Source organism: Brassica napus, chromosome A7 (assembly GCF_020379485.1).
Source record: "Brassica napus cultivar Da-Ae chromosome A7, Da-Ae, whole genome shotgun sequence".
Classification (NCBI taxonomy): Eukaryota; Viridiplantae; Streptophyta; class Magnoliopsida; order Brassicales; family Brassicaceae; genus Brassica; species Brassica napus.
This window is the reverse complement of record NC_063440.1, coordinates 26,626,217-26,637,095: the sequence shown is the minus strand read 5'-3', so window position 1 is coordinate 26,637,095 and position 10,879 is coordinate 26,626,217. Positions and strand designations below refer to the sequence as shown.

General features: G+C 39.0%; 4 protein-coding genes across 4 annotated transcripts; 3 read left to right on the top strand and 1 right to left on the bottom strand.

Moving 5' to 3' along the window:
- Positions 1 to 530: 530 nt before the first annotated feature.
- Positions 531 to 2,174, bottom strand: LOC106421676 (probable folate-biopterin transporter 7). Its single transcript, XM_013862517.3, has 2 exons — positions 1,818 to 2,174; positions 531 to 1,741 (listed from the first exon to the last, which is right to left on the bottom strand). Exons 1-2 carry the CDS (start codon positions 2,071 to 2,073, stop codon positions 690 to 692), a joined length of 1,308 nt encoding a protein of 435 aa, XP_013717971.1. The 5' UTR covers positions 2,074 to 2,174; the 3' UTR covers positions 531 to 689.
- A 225-nt stretch (positions 2,175 to 2,399) lies between these two features.
- On the top strand, positions 2,400 to 4,121 carry LOC106421675 (pseudouridylate synthase 1 homolog). Its single transcript, XM_013862516.3, has 2 exons — positions 2,400 to 3,502; positions 3,581 to 4,121. Exons 1-2 carry the CDS (start codon positions 2,550 to 2,552, stop codon positions 3,969 to 3,971), a joined length of 1,344 nt encoding a protein of 447 aa, XP_013717970.1. The 5' UTR covers positions 2,400 to 2,549; the 3' UTR covers positions 3,972 to 4,121.
- Positions 4,122 to 4,463: 342 nt separating this feature from the next.
- On the top strand, positions 4,464 to 7,084 carry LOC125576203. Its single transcript, XM_048735627.1, has 3 exons — positions 4,464 to 5,091; positions 5,392 to 6,655; positions 6,964 to 7,084. Exons 1-3 carry the CDS (start codon positions 4,464 to 4,466, stop codon positions 7,082 to 7,084), a joined length of 2,013 nt encoding a protein of 670 aa, XP_048591584.1.
- Positions 7,085 to 8,238: 1,154 nt separating this feature from the next.
- Positions 8,239 to 10,691, top strand: LOC106421682 (high mobility group B protein 9). Its single transcript, XM_013862523.3, has 6 exons — positions 8,239 to 8,533; positions 8,627 to 8,705; positions 8,801 to 8,963; positions 9,409 to 9,513; positions 9,879 to 10,258; positions 10,344 to 10,691. The coding sequence occupies exons 1-6, from the start codon at positions 8,355 to 8,357 to the stop codon at positions 10,455 to 10,457; spliced, it is 1,020 nt and encodes a 339-aa protein (XP_013717977.1). The 5' UTR covers positions 8,239 to 8,354; the 3' UTR covers positions 10,458 to 10,691.
- The last annotated feature ends 188 nt before the right edge of the window (positions 10,692 to 10,879 follow it).

Here is a 10,879-nt window from a genome sequence, read left to right as displayed (position 1 = left end):
TCGGGTTTGGATGTTTAGGACATGAAAAAAATATAAAATGCCTAAACTCTATCAAATTTAGTCAAAATTTGTCATATATATAATATATCAAAATTTTACAAAATAGCATAAAATAAATTATTAATAATTAAAACAAAATATTTTTAAGCTCTAAAGTTTATATTTAAATTTTCATATTACTTCAAAATACTACAAAAATAATAATAAAAATTTTAACAACAAATTATTTTAACTAGATCATAAAGTAAAATATAGAAAATAGGAAACAAAACTCATAGTTTTGGATATCATGTTTCAGACATGAATCGTCGAATCAATCCGAGTCGGTTTTTTTCGGATCCGAGTCAATGTTTTTCGGTACCAGTTCTTACGGTAGAAAATTTTGGATCCAATAAGTATTTATAAATTATCGGTTCGGTTTTGGGTGGGTCGGTTCGGATTCGAATTTATTCAAAAGAAAATCACATTATGACATTTTCCAACAGGAAAAGCATTACATTCTCAACCTTATATGATTTGTCTCTAATAGATGTTAAAAAACGATCGTTAAACAATCAAGAAAACCAGTAAACATACAAAGTATACTTCTACTGCCATGGACAAGATCTTTGATATGTGTGAAGCCAAATCAAAGAAAACACAATAAGAAATGTCACAAACATGTACAAATAAAAGTTTTTAAATAAAACTCATTCTTTCTTTTTACTCTTCTCCTCTGCTCCCTCCTTCTCATCGTATATCCACGAGGTGAACACCAGCGGAACCACAACGCAGACCGCTTCTACCGCCAACCCACCAGCAAACCCCGAGTGATCATCAACCGTTACTTCAACAAACGACGCGAGAACGATCCCAAGATACCCGCTGACTATAAACGCGAGAGCGATAGCCGACATGACAAACGCCATGAGAGACCCTTCGCACCCGCGAGGACACAGCCTCGTCATCAACACCGTGAACGGCAGGTTCTTGAAATAAAACAACGTCTCCAAGATCCCCGAAACGAATAGCACGTAGACTGAGTCCGCCACTCCCAAGTCTCTGTACACTCCTCTCACGAACAAGAGGTCAGACACCACGAAGACAGCTATAGTTCCCTGAATGGCTGCGATCAGCTTCCTCGGGGAGGTAGTTTTAAGCCAACGGTTGTAAACAACGCCCCATAGTAGCATAGCAACCTGACCAACAACCTTGGATATTCCTAACAATGAGGCGTCGATGTTTAAGATCTTTGTCTGGTAAAAGAACATAGTCCCTGTAAGAACAGGAACCAAAGCGGTGGACAACGCCATCCACGCTATGGAGTAAGATATCTCCGGCTTCCTCAGCACGCGCGAAAGGTCAGAGACATGGCTCTTGATACCACCACCACCACCAGAAGGAGAATGATTCTCCGGAAGGTTTAACGACTTTTCTCTGATGGTTATAGTTACCAAGAACTGAAGAAGAGCTAACAGACCGAATACTAGAAACGTCGACTGAGAGGAAAACGTTTTGATAGCGATTCCACCTAAGAGGTTCCCAAGGATCCCACCGAGAGAAGACGCCATCCAAACAAACGAAGGCAGCTCACCTGAAAGGCTCTTTTGCTTTCCTGCTTCGGCGACGATAGCATCGTTAGCTACTTCTACAACCGAAGCGCCGAGGTTACTAAGGAGAAGATAGAGCGATAAAGCTAGGATCGACACATTTGATCTCGCCAAGAAAGCTATCGCAAGCCATGAGACTGCTTGTAGCAACGCTGCAAAACAGAGGAAAACATAAAACGACACCGTTGTGATGATTGTTGTGATCGGGTTGAATAGTATTTTATTTACCTCCAAAAGCGATGTAAGGGACACGGTGCTGGCCAAAGAAGTAGACAGCGTCTGAAACGACGCCGTATATTGGTTTAGCGACCATTGGGAGATTAGCGGAATTCTGGAGAAGCTGCAACACTGAAGGATTGACGCGGAGCTCGTCGGTGAGGAAAAAATTGGCTCCGAGCCATGGGAAGCCTCTGAACCCTTGGACGAAGAAGCCGAAACCTAGCAGCCATCTGATGCGACGAGATCCTCCTCCGTCGCTGCTCATCTGGAGAGAATGAGTCGGTAAGGTGTTTTAGAGAGTTTCTACAAGATTAAAAGAGTATAGACAGCGAAATGATCATTATTACCAGAGCAAGACAAGTATATGTCTTTTTAGGTTTTTTTTTTTATTATTTGGTTGTATAAACGTGTCCTTTTTAGTTTCAAATCTCCTTCCAGCTGTAAGCCTGTAACTAAATATCTAAATGAAAAATCATAGGCCCAACAGGCCCAGTTAAAGGGTTTAAGAGAAAACGGCGTCGTAATAACCTCGGATTCAGTAATGTTTTTGGGCTTTAGCGATGTAGCTCATATCTAAACTAAAATTAAAAGCCCAATTAATTAAACGACGTCGTAGCCATCTTCTTGTCCACGGTCGTCGTCGTCTAGGGTTTTGACCATGGAGGCGTTCGGTGGCTTCTCGTCACTAAAGATATAGACTTTGGATCCCGATCGAGAGCCAAGAACCATTAGAAGCTCAAAATGTCAACCACCATCACCGCCGACGACGTTACAGACTTCTCCGGCGGCGGAGAAGACCGGAGAAAAGTCGCTATACTCTTAGCGTTTTGCGGCGTAGGCTATCTAGGGATGCAAAGGAACCCCGGCGCTAAAACCATAGAAGGCGAGCTCGAAGAAGCTCTGTTTCACGCCGGAGCTGTAACAGAGTTCGATCGTGGCAAGCCGAAGCAATACGAGTTCACGCGGTGCGCGCGGACTGATAAAGGAGTGAGCGCCGTGGGGCAAGTTGTCTCCGGTCGATTCCACGTTGACCCACCTGGGTTCGTGGATCGGCTCAACGCTAATCTCCCTGATCAGATTAGGGTTTTTGGTTACAAGCGTGTTACGGAGAAGTTTAGCTCCAAGAAGTTTTGTGATCGGAGGAGGTATGTGTATCTGCTCCCCGTGTTTGCTCTTGATCCGTTCACGCATCGTGATAGAGAAGCGGTGATGGCTAGTTTGGGTTCGGGTGAGGAGTATGTGAAGTGTTTCGAGTGTTCTGAGAGAGGGCGTAAGAACAAGATCACTGGTGTTGTGGGCAAGTTGAAAGGTGATAGCTTTGATGCTAAATCATTAAACGTTCGGTCAGACATTACGTCGAACAGCTTTAGTGCGTTGAGAACCGATGTAAAGAGCAAGTTTTGTTATGGAGAGGAGGACAAGGAGAGGTTTAATAGGATACTGAGTTATTATGTTGGCTCGTATAATTTTCATAACTTTACTACTAGGATAAAGGCTGATGACCCGGCTGCGAATCGTTCCATCATCTCCTTCACTGCAAACACTGTTATTAGTCTTGATGGGATTGACTTTATCAAGTGTGAAGTCTTGGGACAAAGCTTCATGCTTCATCAGATTCGGAAGATGATGGGTCTTGCTGTTGCTATCATGAGGAACTGTGCTCCTGAATCACTTATCAATACTGCTTTCAGCAAGTAAGCTTCTTGTTTCTTTTTCATGGTTTTAAGCTTTTAGTGTTATGTTGGTGTTGATTCTGAATCTTTTGTTACCAGAGATGTGAATATTACTGTACCAATGGCGCCAGAAGTAGGACTTTACTTGGATGAATGCTTCTTCACGGCTTATAACAACACAAAACTTGAAGACAGTCATGAGGAAGTGTCGATGGAAGCATACAAGGAAGAAGCTGAAGCCTTTAAATTGAAGTATATATATTCTCATATAGGCTCTGCTGAGCGAAGATATGGATCTGTGGCTCTTTGGTTGCATTCCTTGAACTATAGAAACTATCCTGACCTTAACTATGGCAGAAATGGACACAACACAGAACCAGTTCTTGTCTACAAGACTGTTGGCGAGACCCAAGAAACAACAAAGCCAGAGCAAAATGATGAAAGCTCTCAAGACAAGACCTCCAAAGACATCATGACTGTAGTAGCTTAACTAATCTCAGGGTTTGTTAGAAGAGTCATCATTGTTTGTGTTCATGAGTTTTTTTCAACAATTTTGGTTTACGATTCCTGTAACTTTTATATCAAATGCTTTATACGATCCTCAATGTCATCATCATATAAAGATTTACTTTTTATTATAGAACAGAGAATTTTATTTTGAAGTTTAAAGATTAAAGATTGAGAGGAAGAAACGTGGAAACGAATCTACAGGCAGAGACGTGACGTTACATATGAGCAGAACAATAAAATCCCCTCAACGCACGTCAGCCTCTCTCTCCGAACCATAAGGCCCATTACTTCTTCTTTTTTTACCATTTTATCTTTTTAATTATAATTAAATTGTTATTTAGGGTAAATAAAATGTCAGACTTCGATTGAACCGATGAGTTTTAGGGTGTGACTCCTATCTTCGTCTGCACTAATAAGTACTCCTACTTTATAACTTTCGCTTACCAATGCATGTCAATACTCAACAGTGGCCATGCATCCAGATAAGCTACTTTATAACTGCACTAATGCACTAATAGCTCTTTTTGCCATGCATCCAGATAAGGCACCAGGGCCAGATGGGATGACTGCACTTTTTTATCAAAAGTTTTGGGATATAGTCAAGGAGGATTTAACTCTTATGGTTAATAAATTCCTTTTTGATGGGACTGTGACTAATGGATTGAATGATACAAATATATGTCTTATCCCAAAGACACCTAAGCCAAATGATATGGCTCAATTCAGACCCATAAGCCTATGTAATGTCAGCTACAAGATCATCTCTAAAGTCTTATGCCAGAGACTAAAGAAAGTCTTGCCAGGATTGATATCAGAAACCCAGTCAGCCTTTGTTGCGGGAAGACAGATCTCAGATAATATCATGATTGCTCAAGAGATGTTTCATGCCCTGCGAACTAAACCGAGTGGACGTAATAAGAGGATGGCCATCAAGACAGACATGAGTAAAGCATATGATAGGATGGAATGGTCATTTATTGAAGCTGTGATGCGAAAGATGGGATTCTCGGAAACATGGATTACATGGATCATGAGGTGCATTACGTCGGTGAAATATAAAGTTCTTATGAATGGGCAGCCAAGAGGACATATTGTTCCAGGTAGAGGCCTGCGTCAGGGAGATCCTTTGTCTCCTTTCATTTTTATTCTGTGCACGGAAGCGCTCGTTAGCCTTCTTAATCATGCAGAGAACCAAGGGAAGATAACGGGGATGCGTGTCACACGCGCATGTCCTTCAGTATCCCACCTTCTCTTTGCTGATGATAGCCTTTTCTTCTGTAAGGCGGAGCCCCGTGAATGTGAAGAAGTAATGAAAGTAGTCAGGACATATGGTAGAGCATCTGGCCAATGTATCAATTTTGACAAATCTTCCTTACTCTTTGGTAAGAGGATTAATACAGCTACTAGGCTAGAGATCAAAGATGTACTTGGAATACATAATGATGGTGGGATGGGAAAGTACTTGGGAATCCCAGAGGATATTAGTGGCTCCAAATGTAAACTCTTTGCATTTTTAAAGGACAATCTTATGCACAGAGTTAATGGATGGACAGGTAGATGGCTCTCAAAAGGGGGGAAGGAGGTAATGATCAAATCCATCTTACTCGCTCTTCCGACATACGTTATGTCGACATTTCTGCTCCCATTGGAGATTTGTGAGAACCTTGCTAGTGCCATTGCACAATTTTGGTGGAGCTCGAATCCACCAAAGAGAGGAATACACTGGGCGAAATGGGAAAAAGTCTGTCTACCAAAAGAAGAGGGCGGGATTGGTTTCCGTTTGATCCATGAATTTAATCTAGCACTATTGGCAAAGCAACTTTGGAGATTGACTCAGTACCCTGATTCACTGGTTGCCCGAGTTTTGAGAGGCAGGTACTATAGGATGACCTCGCCATTACGAGAAGTCTCTGCAAGTAACCCATCATATGTGTGGACAAGCATTTATGCTGCAAGAAAGCTTTTGCTTCTCGGGATCAGACAGAAGATTCATTCTGGTTATGAGATCAAGGTGTGGGAGGACCAATGGATCCCAACGATACCTGCTAGACCAGCTACACCTGTAGCACCTGTAATGCATCCGAATATGAGAGTTAGTGACCTCATTAACCAAGAATTGAAGGAATGGGATGTAGGGCTACTAGAGAATTATGTCCACCCCGATGACATACCACTCATTCGTAGTATGGCTATAAGTTCTGCCCATCGCCGTGATACCTTCTGCTGGAACTACACGAAGAATGGCCAATACACTGTTAAATCTGGATACTGGGTTGCTCAAAACCTGATGAAGCCAGAAGAGGACAAGAAAATACTGGAACCAAGTATTACTAAACTCCAAGCCTTTGCTTGGACGTTGAAAGCACCAAGAAAGATGTGTCATCTTATATGGCAATTGATAACGGGTCAGGTGGCAGTGACGAGGAATCTCGCAAGGCGGAATATGAGGTGCGATAATTATTGCCCAAGGTGTGGAGAACTAGAGGAATCTGTAACACATGCAATATTTGAATGCCCTCCGGCTCTCCAAGTGTGGTCCTTATCAGCAACTCCTACGAGCACAGGTATATTCCCAGTGGCCAGCGTCTACACAAACATGGACTATCTATTCTGGAGGAAGAATGAAATCTTAGCGCCAGACCAAGACAGGGATCCTTATCCCTGGTTAATATGGTATATTTGGAAGGCTCGTAATGACAAACTTTTTAGGGGAATAGATAGAGACCCCTTGGAACTAGTTCGATATGCAGAAAGTGAATGTCAAGCCTGGTTCATTGCAAACGAGATGATATCGCCAGTAGTTCAGGCCATCAGCAATGAGGAGAACCAAGTCTTAAGCTTGGGAAATATTTGTCTACTAGATGGATCTTGGACAGCTTCGGATCGCTTTAGTGGATGTGGATGGGTCTGGATGGATAGCGGGGAGAACACACAACTTATGGGATCACGGAATTTCATTCGATGTGAATCAGCTTTGCATTCGGAGGTAGAAGCACTGCGATGGGCGATGGAGAATATGCTTCAACACTCGCCATGCCAGAGCTTTGGAACAGACTGCAAGGAGCTGATTTCAATGATAAAAGAACCCCATGAGTGGCCAAGCTTTGCGACAGAACTGGAGAAGATAGAAACGCTGCAGATTTGCTTCCCGGACTTCAAAATAACCTATGTGCCACGAGTGCGCAATCTGTTTGCTGATTTTTTGGCTAAGACAGCTAGGACCTTTCGTAGAGAGTTACTTTTCATTGGTTGTTCTATTCCGGTCTGGTTACCCAGACCACCTCAAGCTTGAGTAATAGAATGGCCGTTCGACGTCAAAAAAAAAAAAAAAAAAAAAAAAAAATACTCAACAGTGGCAAATTATCAATTTTAAAAAGGTTTTAAATACCAAAAATGCTTTAATACCCAGTTTGAAAATATTAAAGATTATAGAAATATTTATTATTTTAAAATATAAAATATTTTCACATTTCTATATCTTTCTAACTTTATAAAAATTATGTAACCAGATACATTTTACTGCTTTTATTTATTAGTTGGATTTGAAGCTGAAACATTATATATTTTGAAATGAAAAGAGTATTTAAGATATTATGAGTTATAAATGCCTCACCTATACATTGTTTGTACTTTTTATTGTAAAGTATCAATTGTAAAAAGTGCATAGGTTATATTTCAATATTCATAGATATATCAAATCTCACATAAATGATCAATTTAAAGTTGCCCAAAAAAAAGATGATCAATTTAAAAGAATTTTCCCATGATTTTATAACGCACATATTTATTTTGAAAAAAGTTAAAAGTGTAAGAATTTAATAAACTTTGTTAAAAAATGCACTAAGGTGTATACTTTCATGTAATTAAGACGCAGGTGATTTGAACTTTTCTTGAATTATTGATTACGTTGGAAAGAGAAAGATGTGACTAAATTCGACTGCTCGTAAGCTTAACATATAAAGTAGTTGAAGTGTAATAATATCAGTATTAATAATAACTGTGAAAGAAGTAATTAATACATATAAGTAGCATCAGACAAATCATCATTCAAAACGCCTCGAAAATAAGAACAAAAAGTTTGAAAGCAAATATATAAACTACAAAAAGTATATAGAATTTTAATTTCCATTATAACTTTTGTGATATATATTAAACATACACATAAAATAAAGAAAATGACAAATCCTCACGTCCGTTACTTTTTAATCTTTAGCTAGCAAAAATTTAATTTATATTTCTTTCGGAATTAAATCACAAATCTTATCTTCAGTTGTTATCTTTCTCTTCTTTCCTTAAACCAAAACCAAATAAGAGAGACCAGACAATTAAAAAAAAAACACAATATTCTCTTCTCTCTCAAACTATGTCTTCTGGAAATGAATCGACGCCGTCTCAGGCGACGATAGAAACGACTGCCACGTCTCCGGCGAAGGTTAAAGAGTACCCTGAACCTTTGGCTTCACATGAAGATGTTGTGAAAGATCTTTCTCTCTTCTGGGATACTCTCAGGCGGTTTCACTCCATACTGGCCACCAAATTCATGTAACCATTCTTATTCTTACTTTTATGTAGTTCTTTTCAATCATCAACTTTACTTATTTTATATACGTTTTTTAATAAAATGATTTATTCAAGGATTCCTGTGATTGGTGGAAAAGAACTGGACTTGCATGTTTTGTATGTGGAAGTCACGAGGAGGGGAGGTTACGAAAAGGTCAACCACTTTACTTCTTGATTCTTTTTCAATACTACTAGTAGTTTATTCTCAATGTTAAATTTATGTTTTCAAAATGCATGTGAATTATAAAGGTTGTGACTGAGAAAAAATGGAGGGAAGTTGGAGGAGTGTTTAGATTCTCTGCGACTACAACAAGTGCTTCTTTTGTCTTAAGGAAACATTATCTCAATCTTCTCTTTCATTACGAACAAGTTCATCTCTTCAATGCTCGTGGTCCTCTTCTTCATCCCACAGGTTTATATTCTCATTTTACTCTATATTTACTTCGAAAATAGATTTTTCTCCGGTTACAAAAAAAAAAAAAATTCTTAGACACCTTGAATTCAACTGCTTGATAAAATGCTTACCTATGAATCATAATATGTTATTGATGTTGTCTTTGATGCCCTAAGACTAGAAACTTCAGTTATTTTTTTGTTTGCCATCGACGATAATCTGAAAAGCTTGAAACTAAAAACTAATTAAAAATAAAAATCTCGAAATGTTAAGTCAATTGTTTGATCGTGGAACACATTCTTACGACAAACGTGGGAGTCCACGATTATTTTTACCCGAATTTGATTCATTATATTATCTCTATAGTTAATGTTATAATCTTGAAACTATGAATTATTTAGCAACGATTATTCTTTTGTTACATTTATATGAAACAAGTACTTCCGTCTTTCATCTATCTCAGCTACATTTCATGCCAAGGATCCTTCAACGAGCAAGGAGATGGCTCTCGTCGAATACACTCCTCCAAGCATATGTTATACTAGCTCTTATCCTCCTCCTTCCCAAGGTTTGTTACATATTACTCCCGTCTTTTTTTTTTTGGCCATCTACATATTACTCAAGTCTTTTTATTGTTTATTAAGAATATTAATCAATGATTATATAATGCTTAACTTATATTTAGGGGCACTAGGACGATGATTGTCTTGTTAGCTTTACGTACTTGTCGTAAAATCTTTATGTTTATCTCTATACTTTTCAAATATAGCCTATAGTTCGTAATGGTCCCACCGTCATAACGTTTGATGCAAATTTATTTGGATTTTGTTGGATAATAAACCGACTACGTGGACCAAACCGGATGCGACTATAAGATAATGTCTTTTATTTAAATTAGATTATGAATACATGTGACATGAATACATGGCACAGGTTCGTCGAGTTTCACAGCCATAGGTACAATTGAAGGCAAATTCGACTGTGGTTATCTGGTTAAAGTTAAGTTGGGCTCAGAGATTCTTAATGGCGTGCTTTACCACTCAGCCCAGCCCGGCCCACCAACACCAAATGCTGATCCGATAGGTGCCGTTGTACCATATGTGGAAGCTGGGAGGAGACGACGTCGTTCTGGTAAAAGACGCAGAAGCAGACGCAGAGAGGACCCGAATTACCCGAAACCAAACCGGAGCGGTTACAATTTCTTCTTTGCTGAGAAACATTGCAAGCTCAAGTCTCTTTACCCGAACAAAGAACGAGAGTTTACGAAGATCATCGGCGAGTCATGGACCAATCTCTCAGCTGAGGAACGATTGGTAACAAATGATTAAACGGTTTGAGATTATTGGTTATTTGTAGTAAACCGGTAACTTAACCGAAATTTCGGTTTATTGGTTTTAGGTTTACCAGAAGATTGGATTGGAGGACAAGGAAAGGTATCAGAGGGAGTTGAACGAGTACAGAGAAAAGTTAAGGCTCAGTGCTGTTGACGAGGCAAACGGCAGGGTTGTCTAGGTTGGTTTCTTAAAACGGTGGAGTTCCTCTCTTGTGCGTCTTTTATCTCTTGTATAATCGAACGTCTCGCCGTTTTTCTAACTTTTCGTTATTGTAGTGGTCCAAATGTTAAACTTTAGTCCATTAAGGCCCATTCTGTAAGCTACAAAATAGGCTTGACAAGATTAGCTGCCCGTTTAGGAATTTATATTTTATTAGACTATTTTATTTCGTAATCAGAAAAGTCTTTCGATATTTTTATTATTAGATATAACTTTTGGAATATATATATAGATTCCAAAAATTGAGGTATTCAGAAAATATGATCATTTGAAAATATTTTACCTAAATAAAAAAATTTAAGATATTTATACATTAATTTGTTATTTTCTTTTACATTTATATTAAGATATAATTGTTTACTATTATAATTTAAAACCCTT

Bases quoted from the DNA above. Each gene is read 5' to 3' on its own strand.
- LOC106421682 (XM_013862523.3), top strand. From the start codon at position 8,355: ATGTCTTCTGGAAATGAATCGACGCCGTCTCAGGCGACGATAGAAACG. The intron at 8,706-8,800 runs GTCAACCACTTT...TGAATTATAAAG, and splicing joins GGAGGGGAGGTTACGAAAAG to GTTGTGACTGAGAAAAAATG. The intron at 9,514-9,878 runs GTTTGTTACATA...TACATGGCACAG, and splicing joins TTATCCTCCTCCTTCCCAAG to GTTCGTCGAGTTTCACAGCC.
- LOC106421676 (XM_013862517.3), bottom strand. From the start codon at position 2,073: ATGAGCAGCGACGGAGGAGGATCTCGTCGCATCAGATGGCTGCTAGGT. The intron at 1,742-1,817 runs GTAAATAAAATA...TCTGTTTTGCAG, and splicing joins CCCTTACATCGCTTTTGGAG to CGTTGCTACAAGCAGTCTCA.
- LOC125576203 (XM_048735627.1), top strand. From the start codon at position 4,464: ATGCATCCAGATAAGCTACTTTATAACTGCACTAATGCACTAATAGCT. The intron at 5,092-5,391 runs GTAGAGGCCTGC...GGATTAATACAG, and splicing joins AAGAGGACATATTGTTCCAG to CTACTAGGCTAGAGATCAAA. The intron at 6,656-6,963 runs GTTAATATGGTA...GATGTGAATCAG, and splicing joins GACAGGGATCCTTATCCCTG to CTTTGCATTCGGAGGTAGAA.
- LOC106421675 (XM_013862516.3), top strand. From the start codon at position 2,550: ATGTCAACCACCATCACCGCCGACGACGTTACAGACTTCTCCGGCGGC. The intron at 3,503-3,580 runs GTAAGCTTCTTG...TTTTGTTACCAG, and splicing joins ATCAATACTGCTTTCAGCAA to AGATGTGAATATTACTGTAC.